Source organism: Sapajus apella, unplaced genomic scaffold, assembly GCF_009761245.1.
Source record: "Sapajus apella isolate SASKATOON/1434 unplaced genomic scaffold, GSC_monkey_1.0 scaffold205, whole genome shotgun sequence".
Lineage (NCBI taxonomy): Eukaryota > Metazoa > Chordata > Mammalia > Primates > Cebidae > Sapajus > Sapajus apella.
Window position 1 is genome coordinate 14,084 of NW_022437145.1, and position 15,033 is coordinate 29,116.

General features: G+C 46.1%; 1 protein-coding gene across 1 annotated transcript in view; it reads left to right on the forward strand.

The window, feature by feature from the left end:
- The first annotated feature begins 35 nt into the window (after positions 1-35).
- The window catches only part of MEI1 (meiotic double-stranded break formation protein 1), a 92,691-nt gene continuing 77,693 nt past the window's right edge, over positions 36-15,033 (forward strand). The window contains exons 1-4 of the mRNA XM_032270161.1: positions 36-242; positions 5,466-5,589; positions 6,844-6,894; positions 13,313-13,386. Of these exons, the coding sequence (XP_032126052.1) occupies positions 69-242; positions 5,466-5,589; positions 6,844-6,894; positions 13,313-13,386 (423 nt within the window). The 5' untranslated portion in view covers positions 36-68. The remainder of the gene's footprint in view (positions 243-5,465; positions 5,590-6,843; positions 6,895-13,312; positions 13,387-15,033) is intronic.

The window sequence follows — 15,033 nt, forward strand, 5'->3', positions numbered from 1 at the left end:
CCTCTAACTGCGCATGCCTGCAGGCTGCGCGGGAAAAGGTTCTGCCTCAGCGAGAGACGAGCGAGGAGATGGCCGTGAGGCAGGCGGCGACAGCGGGCACTCCCGGGCCCAGAAGGAACGAAGAGGCGGCTCTCCTCTTCGAGAGGGCCCATTACCAGCACGACTCGCGCTGGCTGCTGCCTGTGTCCCCCCGCCTGTGCTTGGCCTGCACGCTGGAGCTGCTGCCCGAGCCCGGCGTGTCGGTGCGATTGAACTCTTTCTTTGGAAGACCTGGGTTTGGGCATTACCCTCAGCAAACGCGGCCAGTCCCTCGCCAGACCCGCTACTGTGAACCCGACGCGAAACCGGGCCCCCGCGCGGTGTTCACGCCCCTCCCGGTCAGCCCGCCCCGCACCCGGTCACAGCGGCTTCACGGTCCCCTCAGCCCCAGGCCGGCCTGTTGGCCTCCGGGGAGCCCCGTCCACCGGGCCAAGCCTCCTGGCCGTGCGCCTGGAAGGGCAGAAATCCGGATCCCTCGGGACCTCACCCAGTCTCAGGGACACGCCTTCCTGCTTTCCGCCCTCTGGCCCCTTCCTTTGCTGGCCCTGCCTCCATTTCCCCAGGATTCAGCCTTAGCTGAGGCTCCCGCCATTTCTGTCCCCAGTCACCTGCGGGCCAGGCGCACAGGCGGCGGCCGCTCCTCATTCCCTTCAGCTGTCCGCGTGTGAATCCGAGGAGGGGCTGCCTGGGCTCCGGGGGGGACAGGAGTGACAGGTTACAGCCGGGCGGAAGTGGGGTGAAAGGGAAGACCTTTCCCCTGGCAGAGTTGGCTGGGCTGCCTGGGCCTTCAGTGCCTACCTGCGTTTGTAATGAGGGTTCTTTTTTTGTTTGTTTTTTGAGATGACTTGCCCAGGCTGGAGTGCAGTGGCGCAGTCTCGGCTGACTGCAACCTCCGTTTCCCGCGTTCAAGCGATTCTCCTGCCTCAGCCTCCCAAGTAGCTGGGACTATAGGCGCGTGCCACCATGCCCGGCTTTTTTTTTTTTTTTTTTGCGTGTGTGAGACAGAGTCTCGCTCTGTCACCAGGCGCCAGGCTGGAGTGCAGTGGCACGATCTTGGCTCACTGCAACCTCTGCCTCCCAGGTTCAAGCAATGCTCCCGCCTCAGCCTTCCGAGTAGCTGGGACTACAGGCGCACGCCACCACGCCCAGCTAATTTTTGTATTTTTAGTAGAGACAGGGTTTCACCTTGTTGGCCAGGATGGTCTGGATCTCTTGACATCATGATCCGCCCACCTCGGCCTCCCAAAGTGTTGGGATTACAGGCATGAGCCACCGTGCCTGGCCTAATTTTTGTATTTTTAGTAGAGACCGGCTTTCACCATATTGGCCAGGCTGGTCTCGAACTGCTGACCTCGTGATCTGCCTGCCTTGGCCTCCCAAAGTGCTGGGCTTACAGGTGTGAGCCATGGCAGTGACTTTTGTTGTCCATGGAGGCATCCAAGTCAAGTTTCTCTCAAATTCATGGGTGGGGAATTCCTGCTTGGGGGAATTGGCTAGATCAGCAGTTCCTTTTTTTATTTTTGGACAGTCTCCAGGGTGTCAACCTACATTGCCTAGGCGGTCTTGAACTCCTGTTCCCAGCGATTCTCCCACCTTGGTCTCCCAAAGTGCCAGTATAACAGGTGTGAGCTACCGTGCCTGGCTGCATTCTCAAATATTTTGATATTTTCATCTCAGGATACTTCATACAAAATTGTTGACCCCAAGTAGTTTTTGTTTATGTGGGTTATATCCATTGATTTTTTTTTTTTATTTTAAAGATGGAGTCTTGTTCTGTAGCCTGGGCTGGAATGCAGTGGTGTGATCTTGGCTCACTGCAACCTCTGCCTCCTGGGTCCTGTTTCAAGCAATTTTCCTGCCTCAGCCTCCCAAGTAGCTGCGATTACAGGCATGTGCCATCATGCCCAGCTAATTTTTGTATTTTTAATAGAGATGGGGTTTCACCATGTTGGCCAGGCTGGTCTTGAACTCCAGACCATATGATCCAACCTCCTCAGCCTCCCAAAGTGCTGGGATTACAGGCATGAGCCACCACTCCCAGGTATATTAACAAATTTTGTAGATTTTTTTGGAGACAGGTCTCACCCTGTTGCCCAGGCTGGAGTGCAGTGGCACGATCATAGCTCACTGTAGCCTTGACCTCCTGGGCTCAAGTGATCCTCCTACCTCACCCTCATAAGTAGCTGGGGCTACAGGTGTGAATCACCACGCCCAGTGAATTTTTTATTATTTGTTGTTACAGGGTCTCACTATGTTGCCCAGGCTGGTCTCAAACTCCTGCATTCAAGCTGTGGTCTTCTTGCCTCGGCCTCCCATAGTGCTGGAATACAGGCATGAGCCATTGTGCCTGGCCCATAAGTAATTTTTTTATTGTGGCAAAATATAGATAATATACAGTTTATCATTTTTAGATTTTTTTTTTTTGAGACACAGTCTTACTCTGTCGCCCAGGCTGGAGTGCAGTGGTGTGATCTTGGCTCACTGCAACCTCCGCCTCCTGGGTTCAAATGATTCTCCTGCCTCAGCCTCCTGACTAGCTGGAATTACAGGTACGTGCCAACATACCCAGCAAATTTAGCAGAGATGGGAGTTTCAGCATGTTGATGAGGCTGATCTGGAACTCCTGAGCCTGTGATTCACCTGCCTTGGCCTCCCAAAGTGTTGGGAATACAGGTGTGAGCCACCACGCTCAGCCATTTTTAGATCTTTTTAAGTGTTCAGGCTTGTGGCATAAGTAACTTAAAAAAATAGAAATAACTGTATTTTCTCAAGAAAGATAGTGACAGGAGTGGTTTTGTTTTATATTTTTGCAAGTGGCTTTAATTGAAGGCAGCTTGGCCAGGCGCAGTGGCTCATGCCTGTAATCTCACTGCTTTGGGAGGCAGAGGCTGAAGGATTACTAGAACCCAGGAGTTCAAGGCTGAAGTGACCTACGATCTAGTCACTGCACTCCCTCTTGAGCAACAGAGAGAGACCCTGTCTCTCCTAAACAAAAACAGCTGGATTTTTATCTGTTTCTGCAGTCTGTTGTGCTATAATGTCATGTAGTATCAAAAACTCCACTGTACAATTGTGGGAGAATAAGAATAAGAAAGACTGGCCGGGCGCGGTGGCTCACGCCTGTAATCCCAGCACTTTGGGAGGCCGAGGCGGGTGGATCACGAGGTCAAGAGATCGAGGCCATCCTGGTCAACATGGTGAAACCCCGTCTCTACTAAAAATACAAAAAATTAGCTGGGCATGGTGGTGCGTGCCTGTAATCCCAGCTACTCAGGAGGCTGAGGCAGGAGAATTGCCTGAACCCAGGAGGCGGAGGTTGCGGTGAGCCGAGATCGCGCCATTGCACTCCAGCCTGGGTAACTAGAGCCAAACTCCCCCCCAAAAAAAAAAAAAAAAAAAACAATAAGAAAGACTGTCAGGGCATGGTGGCTCACGCTTGTAATCAGAGCACTTTGGGAGGCTGAGGCGGGTGGATCACCTGAGACTGGGAGTTAAATACCAGCCTAGCCAACATGGAGAAACCCCCTCTCTACTAAAAATACAAAATTAGCGGGTGTGGTGGCAGATTCCTGTACTCCCAGCTACTTAGGAGGCTGAGGCAGGAGAATCACTTGAAGCCGGGAGGCACAGGTTGGGGTGAGCCAAGATTGCACCATTGGACTCCAGCCTGGGTAATGAGTGAAACTTCACCTCCAAAAAAAGAACCCTAAAAAAAAAAAAGACCCAAGAACATTATAATATTATATGAAAATATTTTTGTTCTTGTGGACACGAAGTTCTGAGGATGCTATTTTTGGACAGTAAATCAGAGATTAATAAGACAGTGCAGCAGGAGAGAAAATAAGAGAACATGTTATTTAGAACTTAGAAGAATGCACATGTTTGTGGTTAAGTGCTGTTCACGATAAGGAGAGGAATTAGGAAAGGTTTCTTAGGGGAGGAAGCATTCAAATTAGGGTTAAGAAGATAGGTGAGGTTTGGACCAGAGGAAGTGGGAGGCTGATTATCCCAGGAGGTAGGTGTTAGAAGGATGGGTTTTGGGGATAATCATAGTGTTTGAAGGGAAATTAAGAGATGAGATTGGAGAGGCAGGTAGGTTGAGGACAGTTCTTTGAAGAGTTTGAAACCAAGCTAAGGAGCTTGAACTTAATCTGTCAGATGAAGGGGAGTTACTGGGATTTTTGAGTAACTCATATAGATGACTACTTTATTATGTAGGATGAATTGGTAAAGCAAAAACAGGAGACTTACAGTAGCACAGAAGAGAAGCAATAAGATATGTAATTTCTACCTTTTATTGAAGAAACTTTTTTTTTTTAAAGTTGGGGTTTCACCATGTTGGTCAGGCTGGTCTTGAACTCCCGACCTCAGGTGATCTGCCCGCCTTGGCCTCCAAAGTGCTTGGATTACAGGCGTGAGCTACCACACCTGGCCGAAACTTTTTTTTTTTTTTTTTTTTTAATGGAGTTTTGCTCTTGTTGCCTAGGCTGTAGTTGCCCTGGCTGTGCAATCTCAGCTCACTACAACCTCTGCCTGCCAGGTTCAAGCAGTTCTTCTGCCGCAGCCTCCCGAGTAGCTGGGATTAGGCACCCACCACCACATCTGGCTAATTTTTTGTACTTTTAGTAGAAATGAGGTTTCACCATGTTGGCTAGGCTGGTCTCAAATTCCTGACCTCAGCTGATCCACCCAGCCCGGCCTCCCAAAGTGCTGGGATTACAGGTGTGAGCCACCACACCTGACTTGAACACACTTTTCTTAACCTCATTCCTCACTAATTAAAGAGGTGATACAGTCAATTATACTTGTTTTCTGGTTCTATCCTCAGTGTTTACCCGTTTTGGACCTACCTTTTGCTATTGTCATGAACACATCGCACAACTTCTACTCAGTTCCCTTTAAAAGGAAGTGACTTGAGTATGAGAATTTATAGCTACATTGAATAGAAGGATATGTTTTCTCTACCTACCTCTGTCATGAAAGGGCCCAGTATTACTTCCCCAGACGGTTGAAGTGGAAAGAACACTGATCTTAGGTCAGACCTGGATTGGAGACTTAGATTTGAATCCTTGGGAAAGTCTCAGCTTCAGTTCTCTCATCTTCAAAATGGTGAGAGTATCTGTTTTTGCTTTCTTCACCAACTTGTAAGGCTTGAATGAGCTGGTAGACAAAATGATTTGTGAAGAGTAAATTGCTATGTAAGTGTAGGGCATTATGAACTTTAGCTGATTTATAATCCTTTGTATGAACATAGGATTCCTCTGTGTAAATGATACTCTTTTCCAACCTCTCTTTAAGGAGTATGGATCTCACCGTATTTAAATGATCCCTCTGGTATCATCTTGTAATTGTGTTTGGAAATTATAATTCTTGGTTTCAGAATAGCTAATATTTGATTTCTATTAAATATTTTTCTTTGCTTCAAGTTGGTGCGCAAGAAGCACATGTTGTCCTGCTTCCAAGATGCCCTCGTAAGGCACACCTCCCTGGTCACACAACTGGTGTCTCAGGATCAGAGAGTCTGCATGCACTTCATAAGTGTGGTTTTTGGTAAGATTAAGAGGGAAATTTGACATGAGTTTTGCATGTATAGTATGTATATCTGCTTTTGGGGGTCTTGGAGAAATGGTCTTAGAAAGATTATTTAGATTTTTTGTATTGTAACACTTTATTAGCAAATTGTTTTGCGATAATGAAATGGGCCCTTTTCCAAGATCCAAGATGCATTTTACAGTAACTGGCTTTACTAGAGCCAAGAGGTTAGTAAAAGTATGAAGGTGAAAATGGGAAATGTTGGCTAAGTGTGGTGGCTCATGCCTATAGTCCCAGAACTTTGGGAGGCTACAGCAGGTAGATCACTTGAGGTCAGGAGTTTGAGACCAGCCTGGTCTACATGATAAAACCCCTGTCTCTACTTAAAATACAAAAATTAGCTGGATGTGGTGGTACATAACTATAGTCCCAGCTACTCGGGAGGCTGACACATGAGAATGAATCCTGGTGACGGAGGTTGCAGTGAGCTGAGTTCTTACCACCACACCCCAGCCTGGGCGACAGAGCAAGACTTCGTCTCAAAAAAATAAAAATTATTCAAAGATTCCAGCATACATGGTCTTTGTATAGGACCAGAATGGAGTCTGCTGATCTAGAAATGACCCTGCTTAAGTTACTTTTCCTCCCCTGTGCTTTAATATCTTCATGTGTGAAGTATGATGGATTAAATTTTATCTGAGGTTCTTTTAATATGATGATAATGTCCGATGGAATGAGCCCTTGCTAACTTGTATTGGGTGCTTTTCTATGCCAGAGACTTCTCAGGCTTTTACTTCCAAAACAGTCTTTTAAGGGAGATGGGATGATCTCCAAGCTTCAGGGAGTTCATCCTAACAAGTGACAGAGCTGGAATTTTATCCCAGGTCTGTCATAGACTCCAGAGCATATATATATATACATATATATATATATATATATATTTTTTTTTTTTTTTTTGAGATGGTGTTTTGCTCTTTCGCACAGGCTGGAGTGCAGTGGCACAATCTCAGCTCACTGCAACCTCTGCCTCTTGGGTTCAAGCAGTTCTCCTGCCTCAGCTTCCCAAGTAGCTGGGATTACAGGCATGTGCCACCACGCCTGGCTAATTTTTGTATTTTTAGTAGAGACGGGGTTTTGCCATATTGGTCAGGCTGGTCTTGAACTCCTGACCTCAGGTGATCTGCTCACCTTGGCCTCCCAAACAGCTGGGATACGGGCATGCACCGCTGTGCCCCGCCTGACTACTCCTTTCTTGCCTCCCTCTGCTTTAAGGACTATTATGCATTGTGGAAGATGGGAGTGTGACAGACCTGTGTATTGAAGGTAAGTTGAAACCATCGTATCTAGCACTTGGAGATGAAAGTATCAGTCTGTAGGCCAAAACCTCAATAAAAAAAAAAAAGTATCAGTCTGAATTGCAGCTCTGGTTACTTGAGACCTTGGTGAAATTGTCCATGTAGAGACAGATAAGAGGAACTCCATTAGTTTTCAATCATTAATTCAATATTTGTTTCTTACTTTTTTTTTTTTTTTTTTTTTTTTGAGACAGTTTCGCTCTTGTTGCCCAGGCTGGAGTGCAATGGTGCCATCTTGGCTCACCGTAGTCTCCACCTCCTAGGTTCAAGCGATTCTCCTGCTTCAGCCTCCTGAGTAGCTGGGATTATAGGCATGTGTCTCCATGCCTGGTTAATTTTGTACTTTTAGTAGAGACAGGGTTTCTCTGTGTTGGTCAGGCTGGTCTTGAACTCCCGACCTCAGGTGATCTGCCTGCCTTGGCCTCCTAAAGTGCTGGGATTACAGGCATGAGCCACTGCACCCGGTTGTTTCTTTTATTTTGAGACAGAATCCCACTCTGTTGCATGGGCTGGAGTGCATTGGCGTGATCCTGGCTTACTGCAACCTTCACCTCACCAGTTCAATCGATCCTCCTGCCTCAGTGTCCCAAGTAGCTGAGATCTAATTTTTTTGTAATTTTACTAGAGATGGGGTTTCATCATGTAGGCCAGGCAGGTCTCGAACTCCTGATCTCAGGTGACCCACTCACCTTGGCCTCCCAAAGTGGGCTGGGATTATAAGTGTGAGCCACTGTACCTGGCCTAACATTTCTTTCTTTCTCTCTGTCCCTCTCTCTCTCTGTCTTTTTTAAAAAATTGAGCCGGGTGCGGTGGCTCAAGCCTGTAATCCCAGCACTGTGGGAGGCAGAGGCGGGTGGATCACGAGGTCAAGAGGTCGAGACCAGCCTGGTCAACATGGTGAAACCCCGTCTCTACTAAAAATACAAAAAATTAGCTGGGCATGGTGGCGCGTGCCTGTAATCCCAGCTACTCAGGAGGCTGGGGCAGGAGAATTGCCTGAACCCAGGAGGCGGAGGTTGCGGTGAGCCGAGATCGCGCCATTGCACTCCAGCCTGGGTAACAAGAGCGAAACTCCGTCTCAAAAAAAAAAAAAAAAAAAAAAAAAATTGAGATGGCCACATTTCATTGCCCAGGCTGGAATGCAGTGGTGCAGTCATAGCTCACTGCAGCCTTGAACTTCTGGGTTCAAGCAATCTTCCCACCTTAGCCTCCGAAGCAGCTGTGATTACAGGTGTGCACCACCATGACTGGCTAAAAATATTTCTTTTCTTAGCGACAGGGACTTACCATGTTGACCAGGCTGGTCTCAAACTGCTAGCCTCAAGCCATCCTCCTGCCTTGGCCTCCCAAAGTGCTGGGATTGTAGGCGTGAGCCACCATGCCTGGGCTGACATTTTTTCATGGGTATCTGTTCTGTGCTAGATACTAGATCAGGCACTCAGGATACATAGATAGATAAGACGTGATCCCTGTCCTCTAGGAGCTTACAATCTGGAGAAGCGATTGACAGGTAAATAACTAGAGTTGATGAGTGCTATTAGAGAGCACATACAAAACTCTTTTTTTATTATATCATATTGGTTCACTGAAAGTTGTCTAGTGGCACATGCCTCTGATGCCAGCTACTCCAGAGGCTGAGGCAGGAGAATCACTTGAACCTGAAAGGCCAGGTGGCAGTGAGCTGAGATTGTGCCATTGTACTCCACCCTGGGCAACGAGAGCGAAACTCTGTCTCCAAAAAAAAAAAAAAAAAAACTGTTGAAGTGGACTGAGCATGGTAGCACATGCCTGTAGTCCCAGCTACTTGGGAGGCTAAGGCAGGAGGATCCCTTGAGCCCAGGAGTTTGAGGTGACAGTGAACTATGATTGGCCCTCTGTACTCTAGGCTGGATGACAAAGTGACACCCCCTTCTCTTTAAAAAAAAAAAAAAAAAGTAAACAAAAAATTGTCAAAGCGCATGGGTTTACTTATAAAGGATTTGTAGAGGAAGAAGGTAAGAGCCTTGGTATTCGAGGATTCCTGCAGAGAGTTAGAATTGTACTAGTTAGGATCCAGTCGAGAAATAGAAACCATACCAATTATTTGAATAGAAAGAAACTTTAAAGAATGGTTAAGTAGGCCAGGCGTGGTGGCTCATGCCTGTAATCCGAGCACTTTGAAGTCAGGAGTTCGAGACCAGCCTGGCTAACATGGTGAAACCCTATCTCTACCAAAAATACAAAAAAATAAAAATTAGCTGGACATGGTAGGGGGTGCCTGTAATCCCAACTACTCGGGAGGCTGAGGCAGGAGAATCACTTGAACCTGGGAGGCGGAGGTTGCAGCGAGCTGAGATTGCACTCCTGCACTACAGTCTGGGTGACACAGCAAGACCCTGTCTTAATTAAAAAAAAAAAAAAAAAGAATATTGGTTAAGTAGGTAACTGAAAAAAAAGAGAACAACCACATTTTCATGGAGGTAGCAATTACAGAAAACAATTCCCTCACTGGGGCTGAGGGAAAAAAGGAAAGAGGCTGGATGGTTAAAACTTAGAAGTGTGGAGGAGGGGTGCACATGTGAAACTCAGACCACTGAGTGGCACTGACTAGATAATACTGTCGTCTCTGGAGAAGGAGAGAGGCAATGAAGGTGGTTCTGGAAAAACTGCAGGCTTGATTCAGCTGCTGTCATAGAATGGTGCTGCTACTGCCAGGATAAAGAATTGCTAAGGTGCCAGGCACCATGGTGTGGGTCTGTAGTCCTAGCTACTTAGGAGATTGAGGCAAGAGGGATAGCTTGAGCTCAGGAGTTCAAGTCCAACCTGGGCATCATACAAAGACTGTCTCTTAAAAAAAATAAATATTAAGAGGGAAGTGCATTATATGAATGAGGAGTGTATTGTATGAATGGGAAGCAGACAGGAAACTCATAGGAAATAAAGAGGGAGGAGAAAATTCCTTCTTCCTACAGTGCTCTTTATTGGCAGAGCTTAATGGGGTTCAGCTACCAAAGCAAAAATGTAGTTTGCAGAGTCCAGCCCTAGTATTCCAAGGCAAAGTACAGGGTGAGTTTTGGAGCTGAAAGACAATAGTGAAATGACTGGTTTGGTCCATTCCTTTGGATACTTGGTGTCCAAACACACTTCTCCACATATTTGAACTCCCACAGAACAAAAAGAACTTTGTTTCTACCTAACGAGATCCAAGTATCCTTCATTCATACACTTCATATAAACTAAGTCATTCTCAATTTGTCCCCAGTGTATGGAGATGGAAAGTTCCAATACTAAGTATACACATTTCTGGAAGACAGTCATACCATCCATCTCTGGTGATTGTTTATTTGTTTGTTTATTTATTTTTTTGAGACGGAGTCTTGCTCTGTCACCCAGGCTGGAGTACAGTGGCGCGATCTTAGCTCACTGCAACCTCCGCCTCCCCGGTTTAAGTGGTTCTTCTGCCTCAGCCTCCCGAGTAGCTGGGACTACAGGCAGGTGCTACCAAGCCCAGCTAAATTTTTTTGTATTTTTAGTAGAGATGGGGTTTCACTGTATTAACCAGGATGGTCTCGGTCTCCTGACCTCATGATCCGCCCACTTGGGCCTCCCGAAGTGGTGGGACTACAGGTGTGATCCACCGTGCCTGGCCTATTTATTTATTTATTTTGAGATGAAGTCTCACTCTGTTGCTCAAGCTGGAGTGCAGTGGCGTGATCTTGGCTCACTGAAACCTCCATCTCCCAGGTTCAAGTGATTCTCCTGTCTCAGTCTCCTGAATGTCTGGGATTACTCACATAAGCCACCACGGCTGACTAATTTTTGTAGTTTTACTAGAGGCGGGGTTTTGCCATGTTGCCCAGGCTGGTCTTCAACTTCTTTCTCTCTCTTTTTGTTTTATTTTTTTTTACTTTTGCCTCACTTCTCTTGTGAAATGAGTTCCTTGATCCAAGTGATGCTGTGCAGAATACTATGACATTGAATAAGCCATTCTGTAAGCTTACAGATGTGTTTTTGGCAGAAGTATTATGGTTTGGGAAGGTAAGTTCGTATTTAGAATACATGTTTATTCCAGTAAGGACAAATTTCTGCCCCTCCAGGATGGAAGAAGTATAGTGTAATCCACATGACACCATATAGTTGGCTGGTGCCCTCAGGAATGGTGCCATGCCGGGGTCTTAGTGTTGGTCTCTGCTGTTGGCAGATTAGACACTCAGTGATAGCATTAATCAGTTCAGCCTTGACAAGAGAAAGTCCAGGTTGTTGAGCCCCATGCATAGCCTCCAGCTCTGCCACTATAGCCGCTTTGTACATGGATCCATTGAATAAGCACTTGATGGCTAGGGAAAGAGGTGAATTAACATTCAAAAAATGTGCCATTTTGACCACCTGGTTATTGAGAACCTCTTCTACAGCAGATTTTCTTTAGGAAATATTCACACAAGAGACAAGTATCTTCATACTTTATGCTCATTCTGAAAGGTCCATCTTCTCCAGGCCTCATTGTCACCAATGTATATATATATTTTTTTTTTAGTCTCACTCTGTCGCCCAGGCTGGCGTGCAGTGGCACAATCTTGGCTCACTGCAACCTCTGCCTCCCAGGTTCAAGTGATTCTCCTGCCTCAGCCTCTTGAGTAACTGGGATTACAGACCACCATGCCTGGCTAATTTTTATATATATATTTTTTGAGATGGAGTTTCACTCTTGTTGCCCAGGCTGGAGTGCAATGGCGCGATCTCGGCTCACCACAACCTCTGCCTCCTGGGTTCAAGCGATTCTCTTGTCTCAACCTCCTGAGTAGCTGAGATTACAGGCAACCACCATCACGCCCGGCTAATTTTGTATTTTTTTCTGGAGACAGTGTTTCTCCATGTTGGCCAGGCTGCTCTTGAACTACCAACCTCAGGTGATCCACCCTCCTCGGCCTCCCAAAATGCTAGGATTACAGGTGTGAGTCACTACACCTGGCCCAGTTACCAGTCTTTCAATTGTGTATTTCTCAAGTCTGTGACTATCCAGCCAAAGAGTTAGCAGTTGCTTATAAGGCAATATGATCTGTATGTACTTCTGACCAGCTCTCATCGTAGCTAATGTAGACAGTGTACCACTTGTTCTGACCACCTGGGGGATTTCCCGTCATCATTTTCCTTCAAGGCCACCCTCTAGTGGAGCTACAATCCTGCAGCCATCCATCCACTTCTGGTTGGTACCAGCACAGCTTGCAGAACCATTACCAGACCCCAGGAACTTCACCCAGGTTAAGAGCACTGGAGGGATTCTAAGGGTCAGGGGAGAAGGACTTGCTCCTTCCTCATTATTCTTGTTTGCTTTCTGCCTGCTTCTTGTTTCTGAGCATGTTAGCCTAGAATGCCTCTTGACACTACAGTGACAGAACCTTCTCACAGCAGCTGCTGAATTTAGTTTGCAGCTTTTCCAACCTTGCAGAATTTCTCCTCAAAGACACCAGCAGAAGTACCACAAATGATTGTAGACAAGGGTGGGTTTGGAGCTGAGAGATAATGTAATAATTGGCACAGGAACTTGCTAATAATTCTTTTTTTTAGTATATATAAAGGAGCAAACTCTGAGGAAGGGAAAAGTAGAGATAATATAAAATAGCAGTTTCAAATCTGGTTTCACAGTAGACTTACCTGGAGAACTTTAGAAATACACTAGAATTTTATGTTTTGAAAATTATTTTTAAGTATAAAACATTAAAATATATTTAAATATAAATATATTTTTGTGTATATATATGTGTATATTTCTTCACATTAAACAATATATTGGGCTTTTCCCTTACACGTTCTGATTTAATTGGTCTGGAGTGGGACTTGGGCATTAGTATTTTTTTAAAGCTTCCTAGGTGAGTCTGATGTGCAGCCTGAGTTGAGAACCACTGACATAAAAGAAGCCCAGGCATGGTAACTCACACCTATAATCCCAGCACTTTGGGAATCAGGCAGGAGGATTGCTTAAACCCAGGCATTTGAGATTAGCCCGGGCAACATAGCAAGACCCTGTCTCTACAAGAAAATTAGAAAATTAGCCAGGCATGGTGGCATGTACCTCTAGTCTCAGCTACATGAGAGGCTGAGTGGGAGGAACGCTTGAGCCCAGGAATTCAAGGCTGCAATGAGCTATATCACACCACTGCACTTTAGCCTGGATGTTGACCATGTCTCTAAACAAAAGAAAAACAAAAGGAAAAACAAAACAAAAAAGCAGCATCTAGAACTCCTTGAGTTTGGATGTGTACACATAGTTTAATGGAAGAAATAGAAAAGAATAATACCAATTATCCCAGGCAAATCACGACCCTGCATTGACTGAGTAGAAGGGCCATGGAAGGCGGACTTTGGTTTGGTGGTGTGTCCTGGTTAGTAATGCTATTGTGTCTACTCAGTCCTTATTCAGCTCACAACGCAGCTGAAGCTGGAGCAGACCATCCGTTGCCTGCTGGATGAGTGCCACAAAGAGGTCAGTAAATATCTACGGATTCTTGAGATATCTCAGAGTCCTCAGTTGTCAGAGCTGGATCAAGCATTCTTTGAACAAATGACAGATTGAAGTCTGTGAGTTCACTCAGTTGGTGGCAGAATCAGAGTTAAGGCCTGGGGCCACTGATCCTGTTCCAGTTTCTTTATAGCTTTCTTCTTTTCCCTTTTTTTTTTTTTTTGGGACGAAGTCTCGCTCGTCCCCCAGTCTGGAGTGCAGTGGGGCGATCTCTGCCAACTGCAACATCTGCCTTAAGGTTCAGGCGATTCTCTTGCATCAGCCTTCGGAGGAGCTGGGATTACAGGTGACTGCCACCATGCCCGGCTAATTTTTGCATTTTTAGTAGAGACACAGTTTGACCATGTTGGCCAGGCTGGTCTCAGAACTCCTGACCTCAGGTAATCCACCTGCCTCGGCCTCCCAAAGTGCTGGGATTACAGGTATGAGCCACCACGCTCCGACTTCTTTCTTTCTTTTTTTTTTTTTTTTTGAGACAGAGTCTCGCTCCATCGCCAGGCACCAGGCTGGAGTGCAGTGGTGCGATCTCAGCTCACTGCAACCTCCGCCTCCCAGGTTCAAGCAATTCTGCCTCAGCCTCTCGAGCAGCTGGGACTACAGGTGTGCGCCACCCCGCCCAGCTAATTTTCGTATTTTTAGTAGAGGTGGGGTTTCACCATGTTGGCCAGGGTGGTCTCAATTTCTTGACCTCGTGATCCGCCTGTCTCGGCCTCCCAAAGTGCTGGGATTACAGGTGTGATCCACCGCACCCAGCCTCTTTCTTTCTTTTTTTCAGATGGAGTTTCGCTCTTGTTGCCCAGGCTGAAGTGCAATGGCGCAATCTCGGCTCACCACAACCTCTGCCTCCCAAGTTCAAGTGATTTTCCTGCCTCAGCCTCCCAAGTAGCTGGGATTACAGGCATGCGCCACCACACCCAGCTAATTTTGTATTTTTAGTAGAGTCAGGGTTTCTCCATGTTGGGCAGACTGGTCTTGAACTCCCAACCTTAGGTGATCTGCCTGCCTCAGCCTCCCAAAGTGTAATCACAGCTACTGAGGAGGCTGAGGCAAGAGAATTGCATGAACCCCCAGGAGGTGGATGTTACAATGAGCCAAGATCACTCCACTGCACCCCAGCCTCAGTGATAAAGCAAGACTCCAACTCAAAAAAAAAAAAAAGTCAGTTGAAGAGCAGTGTTAAGACTGAGCAATAATATCAGAATAACTTTTCATTTATTTTGCAGAAGGAAGACAGATGTTTATCTTAACACCATCACAAGCAACATTTCAGTATAAATTATATTTCAATTATGTCATAATTATTTTACATGTGATTAATAGATTGAATTTATAATTATGTATATCAATGTTTGTTATTATGATGAGCACTTAAGATTTATTGAGCACATTGTATAGGCTAGGCACTGTATTAGGTGTTTTATATGCAGTATCTCATTCAGTCCTATCAACCCTGTAAAGCTGTTATTATTACCCACAAGAGTTAAGAATCGGCCGGGCGTGGTGGCTCACGCCTGTAATCCCAGCATTTTGGAAGGCCAAGGCGGGTGGATCACGAGGTCAAGAGATCGAGACCATCCTGGTCAACATGGTGAAACCCCGTCTCTACTAAAA